The following is a 21,491-nucleotide window of genomic DNA, read 5'->3' on the forward strand; positions in this document are numbered from 1 at the left end:
CAATCACAGCGTGCATAGACCAATATGGCGTAAAGTCTACTTATTTTAAGAAAAGACCCGTGCTCAGTAGACCGATGATAGTTTGAGATGATGATGAGACTAGAATAGATAGTAGTTCAATCAAGTAGTTCAATAGCACCTTATTGGTACTCAGACATAAAAAGAAAAAATCTCAAGCATCTAAATCAACGTAAATTAAATTGTACTTATCGCTTTACAAAAATGTCTGTTTCTTCTATAACGCACACTTATGTTTCACAAGTCATCCGAGCGGGCATGCTAACGCTTATTTTACCTTTACCACCTCTATTATGCATTCTGAATTCTGTGGGTGAAGCGCAAAAACTAGGTCTGTGAATATTATTATGTCTGTTTGCCCCATTTTAACTGTTAATATCTTGGAAAATCGGTTTTGTGCGTTAAAATTTTCTTTTAGGGTCCCGAATCGGAAGTTTATAATATACATTACATAGGTACAAATTAGCTGAAGCCCGCGACTTCATATAAGTAATATTTTTTATTTAAATAAATACTTAAATAAAATCGTTTTGTGTCAAAATGTACTTAGGTAAATACCTAAGTACCTATACAGTAATTTTTATAGGTTTCGATTCAATTTCGAATTCATAGGCTCACTACAACTTGCATTATTTCTCACAGCAATTTAGGTAAGTAGGTAGGTAAAACATATTTAGTCCCCCAGTTCCTTCTTTTTGACGTGTCGGTCAAAAATAAGTGAATAATTTCTAATTCAAATGCCCGATGAAAAAACTATTAACCCTTCACCGTCCACGCTGATTTGAAGGAACGGACAAGTCGATCTAATCTCAGTAGAACAGCTGCTGGGCAGATGTTCCTACTCCTGATGGACGAATGTACCAAGAAAAACATTAAAATATACAATCAAATATGCACCCTATTTCTAAACTATGAAAGTAATTTTTTGCTTGAAGAATTTCTTTTAAAAATTTACCACCTTTATAACTACGTTTAATAAATAATAAACTTTAACAACCTAATAATACAGTTTAATTTCTGTTACAATTAAACTTATTGGAAGATAGCATACACACCATTGTTACAAATGCGATAGTTTTTACAAAAAAGTGCGTTGCCTGTTCGAATTTAGAATTGAAATTGGTTTGGGGTAAAGCGTGAGAGGTCAAAGACCTTTGTACAGAGTAAATATTGATGATCATTTTGACAGATTGCTTGAATGTTGACAGGTGAGGTTGCGATGCGAAAATTTGATTGATTTTGTAAGGAATACAAAAGGTTTTGTTTGTTTTAAAAACCCTTATCTAAGGTTTTTCATATATGTAGGTAATGTTAAATTTTTAATTACATAACTAGTTACCACTCGTGCTAGTTACTTAAGTTTTCCTTACTTTGCAACTTTGTTCTAAAGTTTCTATACAATGTACATAATATATAGTAAAGGTACCAGTACCATCTCTGGGAAAATGTTATCAGTGAAAAAGAATTTCCCTAACAATGGACCTTAATAATTTCAATTCATTCCTACTTAAATCTACGCTGTCCGAAAATTTGAAAGCACCGTAGAATATAATATAATACGTACCTATATCGTATTTTCGTTGTGAAAGTTATTTATTAATCAATTTTTTGTTATCCTTTGTAATATTTTTCAAAGTGATAAATTTAGCACCCAACAGACCTATTTAAAAAACTTTAAAGGAAAAGGGTTACTTTCAATTTCTTATAATTAATTAACGATCTAAACACATGTTTAGACTATGTTTGTCACGCTTTCTCCAACGCAATGAACTTTAAAATTATTAAACTCAAAATTCTTAACCCTTTGCCACCTGACTTAAAAAACAAGAAACGTCAGTTGGTCCTTTCCCGCCTGTTTTGACATTGACGGCGATAGAGATTTGTTTTATTTCTTTTTAATTGTCGTCTAGGACCGCGGGTGAGGATGCGGGCCTTTTTTTAAAAGTTTTAACTGATTTTAATAGTCGACGAATCGGAAATAGCATGTGTCTTCGAAGTTCAATCGTCATTTTGATTTTATTGCTATAATTTGTTTTTTATTTGTACAGTCCACTTTTTGAGTTCCGCTGAGGATTATTATTTTAGGTTAAGCTAAAGGTCGTTGAAAGATTTGAACGAGATGTTTTGCGACATCTATTACTACTGTTCCTCTGTGCTACTGAGGCCAAGCGCTAGATACAGGACTAAGTATATCGTTATAGATACATAAATAGGTGTTTTAAAAGATAAGAGATTTTTCTTTTTTACAAACTACTAATACAATTTTAAGAAAATTAGAGAAACTTTAAAAAAAATAATGAACTTTAGCAGGCATATTAAAATTAAGATACTTAATGAATATTTTGAGAATTACAAAACACATTTTTTTCTTTTCCTATATCTGTTAGTAAATGTACTTCTATGCATTTCAGGATTTTTTCATAAGGTAGAGCAAAGGTAGTCTGTTTTCATTGAGGCCCCAAAATTACTTGATTCAAAAAAACCTTGGTGTTTATTTTTATCATAATCAAAAACAATAAAGAACGAAGAAAAAAGTACTAAGTAATTTATTTAAAAAAATAAGTTCGGGATCCCACAGTTTTTACGCCATCACCTGTAGCTGAGGGAGAGGCACCGCGAGGGATCTTGTGATAATAAAAACCTTCTAATGATCTAACGTGGGAATATGTAGTTTGATCAAGGTTTAATTTTGTAGAAATAATTTTCGACTTTTTGAATAATAAGGTTATTATTATAAATGCGAAAGTGGGTTTGTTTGTTGGTTTGTTGGTTTGTCCTTCAATCAGGTCGCAACGGTGCAAAATATAAGTAATATCTCGTATTTAGTGAAGTCCTCCCCTACGGCTTGGCCTTCAAACTCATACTCGACCTGCAATTGCCTATTTCCCGGCCTTTGCAATAATGTACTATCCATTACAAATATTATAAATGCGAAAGTGTGTCTGTCTGTCTGCTAGCTTTTCACGGCCCAACCGTTCAACCGATTTTGATGAAATTTGGTACAGAGTTAGCTTATATCCCGGGGAAGGACATTTATCCCGGAAAGTTGAAGAGTTCCCACGGGATTTCAAAAACAAATCCACGCGGACGAAGTCACGGGCATCATCTAGTTACTTATATTTTGTATTTGAGTTTGAGGTTTGGTTGGTGGCTACCACAACGATGAATAGCTTTAAGATACTGTGAGTTTTACCTTTTTCTCTCTTTGTATCAAACTCTCATGTTCTATGGGTCCGACACATGGTCGCTAACTATGGGCCTCATAAGAAAACTCAGAGTCACTCAGCGGGCGATGGAGAGAGCTATGCTTGGAGTTTCTCTACGTGATCAAATCAGAAATGAGAGATCCGTAGGAGAACTAGAGTAACCGATATAGCTCAACGGGTTGCGAAGTTGAAGTGGCAATGGGCAGGGCACATAGTTCGTAAAACCGATAGACGTTGGGGTCCCAAGGTGCAGGAATGTCGACCTCGCGTCGGAAGACGCAGTGTTAGAAAACCTCTCACTAGGTGGACGGTCGATATTAGACGAGTCGCAGGGAGCCGCTGGATTCAGGCGGCGGCGCAAGAACGTGGCGTGTGGTAGTCTGTACAAGAGACGTATGTCAGGCAGTGGACGTCTATCGGTTGATGATGATGATGATGGGTCTGGGTCCTGAACCCTGATCGGCCCCATTAATAATAATAAGATAGGTACCTGATGGTAGTTTTCTTGAGATGGTAATCCAGTTGCTAAAAAGCTGTTTTAGAAAGTGGATAGGTACTTCCTATTTTATTTCTGAATAGATAAAAGATTCAACTGGTGTTATTATTAAAACAAACAGTTGAAATTACCCTTAACATCCACTACACGTCATTCACACAAACTAATGTGTGTTTATATTTATGTGTGTTACATTCCCATAGAACCTACCTATACAAACCTGAGCCCATCACATCAAAGTAATTAAAAACAAAGGCCCTCACCCACCTTTACCATTTGAATCAAGATAATTCCCTTTTTATCGTACCGAGCTATTTATTATTCATTCCTCAAGCAATAACTCTTTTTGTGAAGACAAATGTCCACTCGCGCCCCCATTTCAAAAACTTTTTTATTAGACCTCCTTATAACACTCCTCTTTTTCTCTATGGTCATATTTGATGTTCTCACGGAAGAGGTTGAATGTAGGCCGGTCGGCTGAATGGCTATGGACTGCAGTCTATCATATGACTTTAAAAAAACACGGAAGGGTTGCCAGTACTCAAATTATAAGTTTGTTTTTCCCCTGTAAGGTGCTGTGTGGGAATAAATGACCCCTCGCGAGTTTACGATTTTTTCGAACATCCGGGAAGATGTTTTAAATGGTTTAAATGAGAGGATGTGGACAGATAAAAAGTGTCCGACTGGACCGCGAACATTATTTTGGGGTTATAGGTGCTTATTGTTCAAGTGTCTACTTTTATTGAAGCAGTTATTGTGATGGTTTCTCTATAATCATTTCAATCATACAGCTTTGATAGTTCTGTTTGTGATTTTGTGAATTGGTGATAATAAAAAGAATACGCGGCTGAGTTTGTTGTGGGCTCTTTTCAGACCAGCGCACTCCAATAACTTTTTATCAAACGTCAAAACGCGCCGTTAGTATGCGAGTTTCGAAACTCTTGCATGTGACGTCACAATAATTTGACGGGCTTTAATTTACTTCAATCGACAATTTAAAATGGTTATCACATATAAAACTAACAAAGGACGTGGATTTCACGTATTTAGGAAGACGCTCTATTTAATAATTGCTGAGAATTATTTTATTTTTGATATAGGCCAATAGGTACCCAATTGTAGTTTTATAGTAATGTACCTACTAAACCAACTTTCATGAAACTATTTAATTGGACAGTATGTGGACAAAGCAAACACTAGTCTAAACTGTCGTGGGGCCAACCCTTCCGCTCGCTGACAGATGGCTGACTAATGGTGGCTAGGGTTGTCACCTGATCCTAAAGTTTACTTTGAAATTACAGGCATAAGGCATAAGGGCATTTGTGCACTCATTCATTTGATTCGTATTTTGACGGATTCTAAATGCGAAGCAAATTAGTGCACAAGCGTACGTACACTTTGTATGACGGCCACTATGAATCACAAACGATTCCGAATGGAATACGCAGATGGGTTGGGAACCCACACTGAGTCACACTGAATCGTGTCACAGTCTTACTCGTTGGGAGCTCATCGAAATTTTTCTCCCATCGAGTCACACTGTTACTGGTTGCAACTTTTGTATCCATTGTAATTCCCAACGAGTCACATGTTACTCTGGGTGTGACTCGTTGGGAATTTTTTTTAATGAGTGCACAAAAATCCTAACTGAGTAGGTTCCTGCGGTAGTGGAGCGATGCGGGGGGGTGTGACGCGAAAGCACAGTGACACGTCAACTTGCGACAACTGTCACCCTCCCACACCGCTCCACTACTCAGTTGTGCGTTATTAGGTACCTATAGTAATTTATTGATTAATTTTTTAACGTGAGATATCTGTAATACTATATGATTTTCATGCAACTTTATACATTCGGTACACACCGCCTTTTTACTAGCTCACTAGTAAGTTTACCTTTTGAAATGACGTGCAGTGAAATAAAACAAAATAAAATTAAGTATAAACCTGTGTATTACGTAAAGAACAAAAAATACCTTTTATATAATATATGTATTAACTTTTAAGTTGTACCTTGCGTGAATATCAAAAAATAATTTCCTAGCTTATCTAAGAGTCTTTATGAGTCAAATTTCAAAAACACTATTTTAGGTTCGACTCTGAATAACTAACATGTGTCAACCCTAGCTCGTAACAACCTAACTCACCTCAGCGAGGGGTGGTCAGGGGCCCGCATAAATAATTTTAACTTTTTATAAATTTTCATCGAAAAAAGCGTAGGTGAGGTGCTAACTGCGAAGCCCTGGGGCTCCGGAGTATCAATTAGAATACGGTTTATAATGGAAACATGTGTTAAACTTCTAAGTGGCGCCTTAGGGTACAGGTTTTTAATTATGTTTTTAGCCTCGATGGTGCTGGTTTGGTTAGAGCGCCTGGGTAGCGAGATTGAATCTTGGTCAGAGGTCAGAGGCTACATAGGTATGTCTGAATTTTCTATTGTCGGAGGGTCCGGATTAATCCCGGACACGCACCTCTAGCTTTTCAGAAATAGGTAGGTATATGTGCGTTTTGGTGAAGGAATCATCATCATCATCATCACTTTTCAACCTGGTTCCTCCTTCACCTTTCTACTATCGTACCGCAAGGCATCGCCAAGGTCTGCACCCGTACGTAGTCGAAATTCCACGGATACGTACTAAGCGATTTGCGTCCTCATTTTTAATCCCAACCGCTAAGATTTGGGACACCCTTCCAGCATCAGTTTTCCCCTCCAATTATAATATGGGTACCTTCAAGACAAGAGTGAATAGGCATCTTCTAGGCAAGCGCGCTCCATCTTAAGCTGCATCATCACTTGCCACCAGGTCTGATTGCAGCCAAGCGCTAGTCTATAGGTAAATTAAACATTTAAAAAAAATGCGCTTCTCTGAGATCTGCTTGTCTGAGAATTCTCCATAAAGGTGTCTAAAGTCTGCCAATCCGTAGTAATTCCTCTCAGAATGAAAAGGGTTTAGGCTATGTTCTTCCTTTTCATTCTGAGAGCAACCCGTGCTTAATAGTCGGCCGTAATGGTGATGATGATGATGATGATGAGATACATGTATGAAATGATTTATGTATCTAATATGCTATCAGGTATTTACTAGCCACTGATCATTTAATTTATTCATTTAGTCAATAAAAAGTGTTTAGCAAATTCCTTCCATGTCACACATTCCGACATGTGCACACTTTTTAATTGCATTTACTTTAAATGTACGTAGACACCTGATTCGAAACTCGCTCGAGCCTTAAATGAGAGAATTTTATGTCTTAAGTCCATGTGCACGCATCTCAAAAAAACTATGCTAAAAAGACTAAGTTTAAAGTTACTTTTTATTGCGGTTAACTATTTTTTATAGTTTATCATGCCCTACATCGGCCATTAGAATGACATTTCAGCTTTGTAGAGCGTTGCGTTCACTCATACCTATATGACGTTCTATCGGTCTCAAAGACAGAGACAATGCTCTACAAATCTGCTATCTCCTTCTAAAGGTGGATGTACATTACTTTCTGCCGCGTACTGTACTGTGGGATGACTAATATTTCCCTTTTTCTATCTAACTTTTCCTTTTATCCTTTTAATTTGGGAAGTAGTGTAGCCCTCGTAAGAGGAGTTTATTGGTAGTGCGCTCCACAACACAAACGTAGTCGGTTAATCAAACAATGAAATTTTGTAGATACGTAGTAGAAACTATTGGTCCGGCAGGTCACAACAAATTTGGTAACCATCACCGATATGGATTTTGTTGGGTTCAAAGGATCGAGAGCTACTCTCTGAAGCTAAATAGCCACTCTGCCGGCGCTGAGTGGTTGTCATAAGTATTTATGGCGCCTGAAACACGACTGATCGTTACCAAAAATTACATGATATGAATATGGATATGGCTGGTGACTGTATAGAAAGTAAGTACTAGTTGTGTTCATGCAAACCGTATAAGGACTGATCACGATTCGGTTGCGTTTTTGAGCTATGCCCTTCCAAAGTACATGCAAAAATAAAAACGATGAGAAAAATAGCTGATGCTCATGTAGAAAGTAAATGCTAGCCTTACACACGCAAATTATGTAAAAACTTACTAAAATTTGGTTGCGTTGTGGAGCAGTGCTGGTTCAAAAAATCTTTTTATATGGAACAAAGAATGTTGCTGAAATAAAAATAATAAGGAAATGGCTGCTAATCGTATTGAAAGTAAATACTAAACATGCAAATTGTCTAAAAAAAGTTACCAAAAACTCGATTTTCGTTTCCTGTGGTCGAAGTATCCGGTTTTGATATATGTACTTACTTAAATAGTATAAGCTATAACACTGACCTATTAGATTATACCCAGGGGTCGGCTTCAACAAAAACACACTTTTTTATCCACACTCGACAGGCTTGGCTCCGAAGAGATTTAGTAATAGGGCTGTCACATGTCACAATAAATAATTATGTATCTGGTCTTATCTATACTGAAAGTCTGCCTGATTGATATATATTATGAACATGCAGCTCAAACCTTCGTGGATTTTATTTGTTTCACAAAGCAGACTTGTTAAATACATTCCTTATGATGACAAAAAAACCTGCTGGGTGTAGAAATTTAAAATTTTGCATGTAAGTTTTCAGTGGAAAACTGTATCCCAAAATGGAAAAATCTACTACAAATTTGAATAAGGCGATACGATGTCGCTTATAAACAGATTAGTGTGTGGTTAAAGGCTATTGAAACTCCCATCCAAGTTAGCACTTTCATCGATTAGGTAGGTACATTGTTACGAAATAGAAACCATGCGCAAATAATAATGCATAGAGTGAAGTATAATCGTGAGCCAATCTTTCCGCATATACATTATTTTGACATTTGGTTTAATTTTTTTCGAGGCACTCTGGGGATTGATAAAAAAATATCAATAAAATATTAGCGACGCGAGGCAACCCTAGAGCTGGGAGTGAACTGGAACAAGTACCAACGCCAATATGGGTCGGTCGGGTTTTTGCCAAGCCTACCCTTTATATCTTAGCGGTCAATTTGTTGATTAGGTTTTGTAACGGCTCTATTTTGCATCTGTTGCTAATACTAAGTAGTTTGATGCGTTTTTTTTTCATTTTTAAAAATGTGGCGTTTTTATCCGAATCCGACTACTTACCTAATTTAGGCTCTTACGATGTCATATTAAATTTAATATGGTGGACTTTGTTATCAAAAATACGCCAATAAAAAAAATAACCACTGATTTCGACTTTGTTTGATAAAATCATACAAGTAGATTTATTGTTTTTTTTTTTCATAAGTTTATAAAAAAAATATCTTTATTATTACTTTATAGACAAACTGAATAATAAACTTAAATAAGTATTATAGGAACATTATAGGTCTATGCTTAAATATCCATACTTAATATTATAAATGCGAAAGTGTGTCTGTCTGTCTGTCTGTCTGTCTGACTGTCTGTCTGCTAGCTTTTCACGGCCCAACAGTTTAACCGATTTCGATGAAATTTGGTACAGAGTTCGCTTACATCTCGGGGAAGGAAATAGGCTACTTTTTATACCGGAAAATCAAAGAGTTCCTACGGAATTTTTGAAAAACCTAATTCCACGTGGACGAAGTCGCGGGCATCAGCTAGTAACTAATAAAAAGTAGATTAAAGCAACCCCAAATAGATCCCGGCTTCCGTCGTGTTTTTTGCCACCAAAAGACAATGACTTGTCGATTTACACACAGTGCTTCAGCTTTAAAAATTACGGCGTTGTGTACGACGGTAAACTATAACCAAAAACTTTTGTGAAAATTGTAGAAGATTGAGAAAGTATTGTCGGACGATAGTTAAATTCAAAAAATAAATATTTCAAGTCAAAAATATTCCATTTTTCTCAACGATTCTTTTAAATTAAGTATTTTTGCTGTCAGAAAATTGAAAACCATAAAAAAGTTTCCGAACAATACTTTAGTTTTTTATATTTCCGACATCAAGTTTTTTCCTCCCATTTTTATAAATAGGTTTATGAATATTTTTTAGAACAGTGTTTTTCCCTGGAAAAATCATATATACCTATTAAAAAAAACTTAAAAGTAGGTATGTACTCCCGTGTACGTAGTAGTAGTTGTAGTACTTGTAGTTAATAAGTAGGTACTATTTAAAAAAAACTCCCGTGCGAAACAAGTTTTCGACAAAACTAAAACACTGTCTGTAATCTATGGTATGTATCTTTTTTTTAAAAAAAATCCCGATGCAAAGGAAAGTGATCAGGCAGGTGCCGAACACTTTTTCTAGTAATTAATCAGGGATGCATCTGTTTCTAAATTACGCCGCAACTTTGAAGGGTTAATCAAATATAATAAAGAAATTAGAACGCTCTTCGTATGATTCTGTGCGATGGACTGGACATGTGTTTTAGTTTTTATACGCTTTTTATCTCGAATCGGATAAGATTAGTCATCATGTTGTAATTATGTTTTTTAGAGTTCCGTACCCTATTACTAAGCCTCCGCTGTCCGTCCGTCCATCCGTCCGTCTGTCTGTCAGCGGGCTTATCTCGTGAACCGTAATAGGTATAAAACTCCCGGACCAAAAGGACCTTATATACGAGTACCTATAGGTCCAAGTGGAAAAAGAAAAGAAGTTAGATCTAGCGAGCAACACGGTAAATTATTTCCCTACTTTATTTTGCAAAATCTGTGAACTAGGTATTCAACTACTCGTACATACGACTAGAAGCGCGCGCACTCCGGAATTAATTCCGCACCGGATTTTAATAGATTTAATTTCAAATTTACGGATTTTGAAACGCACGGCAACTCGCCGCACCGCAGTGCGCGCGCTCTCTTAAGTTGGTAATGTGATGGTACTAATGTCTCACTAGACATTTAAATTTAAAATCGTTAAGTTTTGAATTTAACAATTAACCCTATGACCTACTAAGAAAAAAGTTAATTCTTTAAGTTACATCCAAGACACGAATTTCGCACGGAAGCTGGGGGCTTAAGTAAAAAAGTCGTTAGCGACATTCAAACTATTTAATATTCATACAAAGACACCAGTGCGCATATCAATCACATTGCAAGTGCGAAAAAATACCTAATCAGATGCGTATACACATCCCGGCATCTTTGTTGTCTATGGTACAGTGTCATTAGCGCCTTTTTCGAGCTTTTTTACTCTGGGAACGGCGGCTGTCGAACTTATTCAAATTCCGAGCGACAATGCCATGTTTTTGTTTATAGAGGAATGATTGTAAGTATTATCTGTAGGTTTGTTCCTTTATTCAAATTGGGCATAGACAACACGAGGGGTGCACGTTCTTTTTTCAAAAGACGTGGCGTGGTTGGCGCTAATTACTGTCGTATTTCTTTGGATTGGTATGGATTAGGCGTACTTTCGCACGATTAGCTTTATTATGCGCGTGTTTTGTCACTGTGGTAACTAGATAGCTAATTATATAGTATGGTCTGTGGAATTATAATTTGTATCCTGTTTCGGGTTTTATTTCTCCTTAGCCAGGTTCCTTTTTTAAACTAAACTTGTGCTTGACTGCAATCATGCCAAACAGTAGTAGGAAATGATGCAGCCTAAGCTGGAGCGCGATAGAAGATGCCTATTCACTTCTTCTTTATTCTTCTTCCTGTATTTGAATCATCAACAACCCATCGGTTGCTCAGTACTGAGCATGGACCTCACAGAATGAGAATGGTGCCATAGTCTACCACACTAGCCAAGTGCGGATTTGCAGACTTCAATCAACTTTGAGAACATTATGGAGACTCAGGCATGCAAGTTTTCTCGCGATGTTTTTCTTGACCGTTAAAGTAAGTACCTAAGTGCTAGGCCTAAAACGCACATAGGTATCGTCCGCGACAGATCGAGATGGCAATCGGGGTATGAGGCGGGGGGACGCCCCGCGCTCGCCCGCACCGGCTTAGCGCTGGGGCTGTGCGGGTGTGCCGGGCGTTCCCTCCCCGATTGCCATCTCGACCTGTCACGTACTATACCTAGCTCCAAAAAGTTAGTTGTGCACCCGAGATCGAACCCCAAACTAAGCCGACGTCATAGGTAGATACTAGATAGTGATGATGATCAAAATATTTTCTTGGTTCAATCCAATAGGTAGGTAGGTACTGTTAGGTGGATTGTTGATAGTGTGTTAGATGAATTGTTGATAGTCAACACACGACCTAGCACCCTCTGACATTCTCCGAGAGTCCATTGTTTCGGGTAGACTCTAGACTCTATGGTGATGCTTAGACGAGGAATAGTGCGTCGTACTGATTTGTAAATTAATTAAATAAGAAACAGTGATTGAAATTAGTTAAAGTATATCGAGGGGGTTTTCATTCTAACAGTACGTAGCTAAACTTGTGGTTAAAATAATTAAGTAACTAAATAATATTGTGTCGGCCAATTAATGGGATGCACCTGGCCGCCTACCCTATTTTATAAAGCACCGTTTAACATCTCCGACGTAAACGTGTAATTACATGCTTTAATTGTAAAGTCTTAATAACTACATCATCATCTGAATTTTATCAAGCATATTTATATTTTGCAGACGTCCACATTGTCTTGGCCATTCTCAGAGTGCCACCACAACCAGTCCTCAGTCATCCTCATCCAGCCTTTTCCCGTCACCCTCTTTATATTTGAAACGTAGGTTCTTTCTAGGGGGTAGGTATCAGATAAGAAAGAAACTAAATTCTCCCCCTAAGGGGGTGGAATGGAGGTTGAAAAGTTATATGAAAATCCTATGTTTTTGAAGTTAGAGATATTAAAATTAGCATTTAGGTATTCTGGGTTCCGTGCCTTAGGTGAGACTGAGTGAGTAGGTAAGTGAGGCCTTTTGCAGCGGGAAAATTTCAGATCTCATGAGAAACCAGAAATTTTACGCGGACAAAGTCGCGGGCAACTGCTAGTATGTACATATTGCTGTCCATCTTGCTGGAAGGTGAAAATAGTAGATTGTAGAACAAGGGCATAAAACAAGCCATTTTATCCATAATGTTTATTTTTATGGCATCCCCTGCCTGACACCTAGTTTAAGGGTGTCAGACGCAGGGGGTTGCCACGACACTAAGTGAGACCTTTGTGAGTGAGAGCGCACTCTGACTTAGCTTAGACTTAAGACAGAATTAAAACGAGACAGAGCTATATCTCTCACATAAATCTGTCTCGTTTTAAGTCAAAGTGCGGTGTATAGATCTCAGCCTAAGTGTCTGGCAATGCATGATGTGATTTCTAATACTATTCCAAAGAAAATATAAAAAAAATAGATTTTATAGGTAGGTACCTACTGACATAAGATTTTTTTCACCTTTATTACCTGTTATTTTCCAGTCACCCAGATCCAAAAAAAACATCCAAACAAACGTTCCTCCCAGTGTTGGGGACAATACGCAGATAAACTTTCAGCTTTTATAAAATAAGGAAGGTCTGGCACGCGCTGGCTCTCTCTCCATTACTTTTTGATGGTTGGATTGAATTTATAGAATGCCTTAATGCCAATACCTATGAAGGTATTTACCGCATGATCACTTGCCATCAGCTGAGATCGCAGTCAAGTGCGAACCGGCCAATCATAAAAAACCATTGAACAGCTGTTGAGCATTTACTTACGTGATGCAATGAAGAACCATAATGCGTTTTAATTTATTACACGCATTTGTGAGTCAATTTTACCTTAAACGTAATTTTTAATTGTTTTAATCCATCCAATGTAAATAATTGTTTTTTAAACTTTAATTTTGTAAAAGTTAATGTGACGACTTTTTGTTAGCAACACTGCATAAGTAAGATAATTGGAAAAAGAAATATTACCTTCTGTAAAAGCTTTAAATATTCATGTACCTAATATAAGTATAAGCTGTGATAGCCTAGTGGTTAGGACGTCCGCCTTCTAGTCAGAGGTTGGGGGTTCGATCCCGGGCACTCCACTGTCCACCGAACCACCGAACAGAACTTGTAGTAGTTATGAGACAGGGGAATGCCTCGCATACCCGCATGTCACCCGCGCTATCCCGCACCGGGTTAACGCAGGGCACCCCATGACAGGTCAACCTGTCGTGAACTATAGGTGACATCGCAGTCTAGTCATCAAATAAAAAAATAGATTTGATAGTTGAAGAGCTACAACTCAATTAATAGATCCCTTCATTTTTGTCTCTACGTGAAAAGTAAGTTTGCAAAAAAGGAAAATTCAAACATGGTGACGATTTCTATAGACAATAATGCTGGGACGAAAAAAAAGACAATACAAAATCAGCGACACAATAAAATGTTAGCGCAAAAAACATGCATGTAACCCAAAAGAATTGCATATTAATTCAGTCTGAAATTCTCAAGACAAAACAGATTAAAAAATACTAGGTAGGTACGTTGTACGAACTACAACGATACCGTGAGACTTGAATAAAATTAACGATAGTTATAATTTAAATTATCATTCTATGCAACGTGTTACGTGACCAATTTTAAGATTATTTAAAAAAAGCGAAAAAGTAAAAAAAAAACAAAAGACGAGACATGTGGTCGCAGCTAACCCTTTCAATATTCGCTTGGAACCTAATTTGCATACGCTAAGCGCGCATAGTGGCGATTTTTTATGCCCAAAAAGATTATGCAAATTCATTTTTTGGACACTGTACCTACGTACGGTTCACTTTTTTTGCGCCTGAGAAAGTGTTGGCAAAATGAGTTTCATTAGAAAAAAGTTATGAACAATTACTTTTTTTAATGGAAAGATACTTGGGAATAATATGATTGTTGCTTGTTTTTTGTAGTCTACGGAAAAGTATGAGATGAGAATCTGTTTAGATTGTTTGCGTATTATTTTGATCAAATATTTATAAGTTGAAATAAATCGATATTTTAATCGACAATATACAAGAACTTGACTTTTGTTTAATTTAGATAACATTGCTATTCGTTTTTTGTAGTTTATTTAAACCCTAGCATGCTTAGCATTTTTATTATAAGTATGTTGTATCGAATATTAATCTAAAAGTTCTATGAATTTCGGTACAGTAGGTACATAACTACCTATTTAATTTTTATTGAAACACAAAATACAAAGCTTTTTATCATAACGAAGTCTTATTACAGAAAAAATGTTGCATATCTAGGTACATCAAATTTTAAACTCTATCTAACGTAACGCGAACTTATCTACCTATTTACCTAGTCACAAATAGGTAACAATATAAATTATGTGAAATCGATTTTTAACACCTATCCAAAAAAACCATTACACAAAATAATACCTACCTAAAATAAAAACTACTCATCAAGTCACATAACTACTAAATACAACAAACATAAGCCAAAAACTTTTGTTAAATTTTTTGTTGCATTTTTTACCTGCCTGGGGTGGAGACTTGACCCACCCCATATATTTTTTTCAATACAAAAACCAATAGTGCACGCCAAGCGCATTAAGGGTGGCAACATTTTTTTTACCTCTAGCAACTAACGATCGATATTTTTCCCGCGCAAACAGCACATTGGCGGGTTATAAATGTACCATAGATTATATCCAACCCGTTTGCTTAACAAAAGAGGCCTTTATGTAAAATTTTATTCATTCTGTTTTTTCGTCCCGGTAACGGTTGAAGCGATTCTTTTGGTAATGGCTGGGGTTGTTATTAAAAAGGGGTAGTTTTTTGTGCGGCGTCTCCGCACGCGATTTAGGGACGAAATTACTTTTGGCACGCACTTCGTCTGGTTATTATAATGTTAGGATTGTCGATCGATTTGGAAAGTATTAAGCTATATCCGTTTTAGAATTGATTACTATCTACTTATGAATTTTTAAATTATGAGCACGGACATGGCGAACAGGTTCCTAAATAAGTGGTGGTCAGAAATTAGTGGGTAGGTAACTACAGTGCGACAAGCCTATCTTGGCGCGTGGCGAAAATCGGAACTAACGTTGCCTTCAAGTGTCTCCTTTGTTCTTGTTTGAATATTCTAAGCCTTTATTCTCCAACAGCGCCCCCCTGTCAATGTCATTCAAGTGCCAAGAGAGCCTTGTCGTACTGTAGTAGGTATTCATTATTTTTCAAAGCAACGATCGGAAATCTCATGCTCGTAACTTTAATCATGTAAGCATCGGTTGGTGACACGCCAAAGGATCTCTGACCTCGAACTTATATATCTAAATATATAAAAGGAAAAGGTGACTGACTGACTGAATGACTGACTGACTGACTGACTGACTGACTGATCTATCAACGCACAGCTCAAACTACTGGACGGATCAGGCTGAAATTTTGCATGCAGATAGCTATTATGACGTAGGCATCCGCTAAGAAAGGATTTTTGAAAATTCAACCCCTAAGGGGGTGAAACACAGGTTTGAAATTTGTGTAGTCCACGCGGACGAAGTCGTGAGCATAAGCTAGTCGATCTATATATTTGTCGTCTCGTTAAAATACCTCTGACCTTATACCTGCACAGTGGCTGATTTTACAATGTATGGGTAGAGCATGTCAATGACCAAAAGAGGTGAAGTATGACAGTGAGCTCGTCCACAGGTCGCGGTCGCGTATCAGTGTTTCAATTCCTCGCAATTGAAGTGAAAAGCAGAGTGTATACCTACCTAACTACAACTAGGTCATAAAACCCATTTTATCCTCGATTTAAATATCTGCCCTCGCCTTCGGCTCGGGTAGATAAACGTCTCGGATAAAATGGCTTGTTGTATGCCCTTGTTGTATAATCTACTATTTTTATTTATGGAAAAATAAATAAAAAGTGTCTATTATCTTTTCCAGTGGTGGTGACGTCAGCCCCCGCGAACGAAGCAGAGCTCCAGCTGTACCGGGTGATGCAACGAGCCAGCCTACTCGCGTACTACGACACCTTGTTAGAAATGGGTAAGTTAGGGTCACAGGTTCGATGTGTCCACTGCTGGACATAGGCGAGCGCGCCACCAAACACGATCCTCTGCCTTCCTCTTTCACCCGTTTCCCGCCAGGTCGTTAGGTCGTCGTTTCAGCCTCGTTTCTTTCTGCCTACGCTTACTAGCACATGGTCGCCACTCCAGAACACATCTGCCCCATCGGCCGTCGTCGGTTCTGCGACAGATATGACCTGCGGTGATTCGCTAACTCAGTGTCTAACACTGAATGATAACCACCGAGCTCATTTGACATTGGTTGGTTCTACATTGCTGCTTTATTGAGTGATATTCAAATTCAAATTTCTTTATTGCGAATCTGGGTAAACAGTGGAGATGTTACAAAACAAAAAGGTACAGCCAAATTCTGCCTATTAGCATGCAATATGATATTCCTAACAAACGTGTACATAGTTTTGATAAAATTTGCCAAATTTAATACTTAGTCACAAAAGAATAAAAAAACAAGATAGTACTTAATACAAAATATGTCAAAAGGTAACCAAATACACACTAAAGGAAAAAATGTCATCTTAAATATTCGTCAACACTATAAAAAATGTTTTTAATTAAATTAATATTCGAATAACTTCTTTTTAAGGCTTTCTATTTTATATTAAAATATTAAAATAGTTTTTCGTAGAAAACCTCCCATAGATAAAAACAAATGTCAAATAAGCTTGGTGGCTATTCATTCAGATTCAGTGGTTAGCGAATCAGTAGGCTGGTCACAGCCAATTCAGCTTGCTAATCCTTTGAGTCAGTCAGTCACTTTTGTTCTTCAACAAATTTCCTCGATCCGGATTTCTATGCTTAATACTTAATTAATTAATCATTTAAATCCACATAGCCCGCATATTCTACATGAAATAAAAAACAGCATCATCACTGAAAGGCGAACTAAGAAAAAACGCGTCTCGTAGACTCGTTCTCAGGGTCCAAAAACGCGAGAGAAAAAACAAATTTCCATAAGCGAAAAAAGAGCAGACATCCCGAGCGATGCAAAATTTTTTTTTTTCCTACTTTTATACTTCTCAGGGTTCCATACCCGAAAGGTGTCAACGGGACCCTATTACTAAGCCTCCACACTGTCCGTCGGTATGTCTGTCTGTCCTCAGTCAGTGACAGTGCCTCAGTCAGTCTGTGTCAGTGAGCTGTACCTCGTGAACCGTAACAAGTAGGTATAGTATAGAGAATTAGAATGTGTAGGTATTTCGATTGCCACTATAACAACAAATGATAAAAATTTTAACATGGCCTCGATATAAACTATAAAAAATTACAAAGTACATAACATTGCACCATGGTACGGAACCCTTCGTTTGCGAGTTCGACTCGCACTTGACCGGTTTTTTTTTAACTATTTTTATACTTTTTATTGTTCGCAATTACCCTCTCTAAGGAAGGAGGAAGGTTAGGAAGGGTTCGACCGTTCCTTTGGCTGCTTTGTTTTTTTTTAATTCTCGTAGCCCCTTCGCAAAATGGTCACGTAAGTAATTTGCATATTCGCCTAAATTAAAAGTGTGAGCTGGACTTTTTTTCGATTATCTCACGTTTTGCCTCGAACAATGCTAGCGGAATGAACTTGCCTTTCTACTTACTCGTATCTGGTTGCATTATAATGTTTTGTGTAGTTTTTTTAGTCGCAATGCTAATTTTGCAATCGTCATCTTTATCATCAACCGATGGACGTCCACCACTGGACATAGGTCTCTTGTAGAGACTTCTTCACGCCACGGTCTTGCGCCACCGCCTGAATCCAGCGGCACCCTGTGACTCGCTGCCATAACCTACCTTGAGTCCCTACTGCAAATTGTAGTCTCGATCAAATTTTGACGAAGAAACCATCTGCTGAGTTTCGATCGATTGTAGAAATACTGATTGATTTTAAAAAATTATTCTAAATATTTTGCTTTGAATCATACTTTGTCACTTTCAGGAGGCGACGACGTCCAACAGCTCTGCGACGCTGGCGAAGAAGAATTCCTAGAAATAATGGCATTAGTAGGCATGGCATCCAAACCTCTCCACGTGAGACGACTGCAAAAAGCCCTTCAAGAATGGGTGAACAACCCTGCTCTATTCCAAATCCCTATCGTCCCAAACCTATGTCCAACAGAAAACCCCTTTCTGCCTTGTAACCAAAGATTATTAAGTATCCCACCCAATATACCCACTTTACCAAGAACAGTAGCCTCACCAGATAATAACAGGCCAATGTATAGTCCATCTCCTGGAGCTCCAGAGAATTCCTGCAGTTCGAATACCTCAGCTCCTAACGCAAGTCCTGTACATAGTCAGAGCACGTTTACTAAAATAGTCCTTCCTGTATCCCCAGCACCCACAGCTCCAGTAACAACTACTTCAAGATCATTTTCCCCACAAAGCGCTTGCCCTCCTGCTTCGTCAGGATCTAGTCCTAGCTCAGTCACATCTCCAGTCCATTTAACACCAGTCTTACTAGATATCCATGTACAGAAGTTGGCAGCTGCAGCGGAGAAGTTAAGTAAGCACTTACCCCAGCTAGAACCAAAGCCTCAGAATACGAAAAAGAAGATGTGTAAGGACTTGGAGTTGGTGATGATGATGCCGGAGACGGATCCGAGAAGGATGGAGGAGATCAGGAAGTACGCGGCGATATATGGACGGTTTGATTGTAAACGGAAACCGGAGAAGCCATTAACGTTACATGAGGTTTGTAAATCTTTGTTAATTCAGACTTGATAAATAAATCTGCAATGCCCGTTCCAATTTTTCATTCCATTGCCATATTAGTTTGGATTTCCAAAATTAATACCTTTTTTGAACTTAACCAGTAGTAATATGTATTATGCGAATAATAACTAAAGGATTAGAAACTATTAGAGACGATCTTGAATAGTTGAACTTTGAAGTGCTTATGGTTGTGATCCACCAGGTGATGGTGAACGAGGCAGCAGCTCAGATGTGCCGCTGTGTGCCCGCGCTGCTCACCCGTCGAGACGAACTGTTCCCGCTGGCCAGACAACTTGTAAGACGAGCTGGCTTACACTACTCCAAGCATGGGTAAGAAGATGTTTGTACAACTTTAAAAGGTGTAAAAAAACGACTGCATCTCAGGCTCATTAGAAATGTTTTCTAAGTTCTGACTATGATAAAAGTTTGAATGAAATAACGTGTCTAGCTCATAGTCAAGTAGATAACGTGATTCACGATAATATCTACTTATATACCCTGCTTTTTTGCTTTTGATAATAAATTGTTGTGGCAAGAATAATTCAAGAAATGAGGAAGCGAAAAATTTGTGAAAAATCATGATTTTCTATGCTTTATAATCGAACCATCATCATCATCACAAAACAAGAAATCAAGGACAAGGAGGAAGGAGGTGGCAGATACTACGTTTACCAACATCTGATAATTTAAATGCATAATTTATAGAGGGGTCTTATTTGAATACTTTTGTTGTATGCTTTATATTTACACATTAAAAACACTTTTTTCAGATTACCTCCATCTGCAGCAAGTGAAGAAAGAGATCGGGACGAGGACGAGACGCCCAGTAAACGACCGCGGCAGGTCGTCAGCACTGAAATAGACCTTACCTAATAACACCTAGCAAAGCTAACTAGAGACCTAACTAATCTAACACTGCTTGTAGATAACTTACTACTAAAGGTTCTTGAGGACATAAATGCAATAATATTAACTTCAAGGCTTGTAAACAGCCTAGGCTATTTCTAACCCTAGAATATACGAAAAAATTGTAAAGAAGATAATTGATTTTAAGACATCTTAGTTTGAATTTCAAATTGGGTAAACATTTTTATAACCAAGTGCTTAAAGAACTAATCGTATTAGAACTCGATGTTCTTTAAAAGTACCTACTTTAGAATAAAAAGATCTCCCAACATATTACATGATCTTTATTCAATTTTTGGAAAATTCTAACCAGAAAGAGTACGAAAAATTCTTCTTCCCTTATTAATTACTTGATTCTACTAAGATTCTCAATATAACTCTCTCCAGATTTGCTCAAATAAGAATCTTAATCTCGTGAAGAATAGCGATTTCATTCAATGGCTACTTTTCTGAATTCTGATATCATGTTTTATCAGAAGGGTACTTTCATGAAATTGTGGTGGTCTAACTACCTACGGACATATTATTTTTGATTACCATCTAAAAAGTTTGCAAAAGTCAATTTTAAATATATACCTTAAACAAATTTGGACCTAACAAGCTACCCGTGCATACTCCACCCTTGAATCAATGAATACGTAAAATGGAATTCTAATTGATATATCTACTTAGTGTAGTACGCCACAGGTTGAGATGGCAATCGGGGTATGAGGCGGGGGAACGCATCGCACACCCGCATGTCACTTGCGCTCGCCAGCACCGGGTTAGCGCGGGGGCTGTACGGTTGTGTGGGGCGTTCCCTGCCCGATTGCCATCTTGACCTGTCGCGTATTATAGTTTTCTCGCGTAAATTAAGGCACTTATTTCTGCTATAACATATTCTTTTCTCTTTGCCATTTATAATTAGTTTTGGTAAAGGTAAGGTAAGCATGACACTATCGAACGCTTTAATAAAATCTAACATTTTTCATTTCTTTATGTTTAATACTTTTTTTATTTTCAGTTGCAGTAAGTATGGCTATTTTACTATTATTTGCAACGCTTTAGATTTACATGACTAATACCAAATATTTTTAAGCCAATAGTTCACTAGCAACAAATACTGAGAGGGCTCGGAGTTGTGAGGTAGGGCGTGGGTTGCGGGAGATTAAAAATAAAAGAATCCAATGCGGCTGGAATCCTCCCGCACCCCGCATTCTACCCCACGAGCCGTCTCAGTCAAATCGTACACCTAATGAGAAGCTTAGACTTTTCTCCTTTTTCGGGACTGGTTGAGATGGCAATTGGCGTATGAGGT

General features: G+C 37.7%; 2 protein-coding genes across 2 annotated transcripts in view; both read left to right on the forward strand.

The window, feature by feature from the left end:
- The window catches only part of LOC117992525 (chromatin target of PRMT1 protein-like), a 106,014-nt gene that overhangs the window by 84,028 nt on the left and 495 nt on the right, over positions 1–21,491 (forward strand). The gene's annotated exons all lie outside the window — the stretch shown is intronic.
- Positions 1–21,491, forward strand: part of nab (NGFI-A-binding protein homolog) — a 35,546-nt gene that overhangs the window by 12,509 nt on the left and 1,546 nt on the right. Inside the window, exons 2-5 of the mRNA XM_034980252.2 lie at positions 16,449–16,550; positions 18,513–19,267; positions 19,491–19,618; positions 20,059–20,131. Coding sequence (XP_034836143.1) covers positions 16,449–16,550; positions 18,513–19,267; positions 19,491–19,618; positions 20,059–20,131 — 1,058 coding nt within the window. The remainder of the gene's footprint in view (positions 1–16,448; positions 16,551–18,512; positions 19,268–19,490; positions 19,619–20,058; positions 20,132–21,491) is intronic.

Source organism: Maniola hyperantus, chromosome 21, assembly GCF_902806685.2.
Source record: "Maniola hyperantus chromosome 21, iAphHyp1.2, whole genome shotgun sequence".
NCBI classification, from domain to species: domain Eukaryota; kingdom Metazoa; phylum Arthropoda; class Insecta; order Lepidoptera; family Nymphalidae; genus Maniola; species Maniola hyperantus.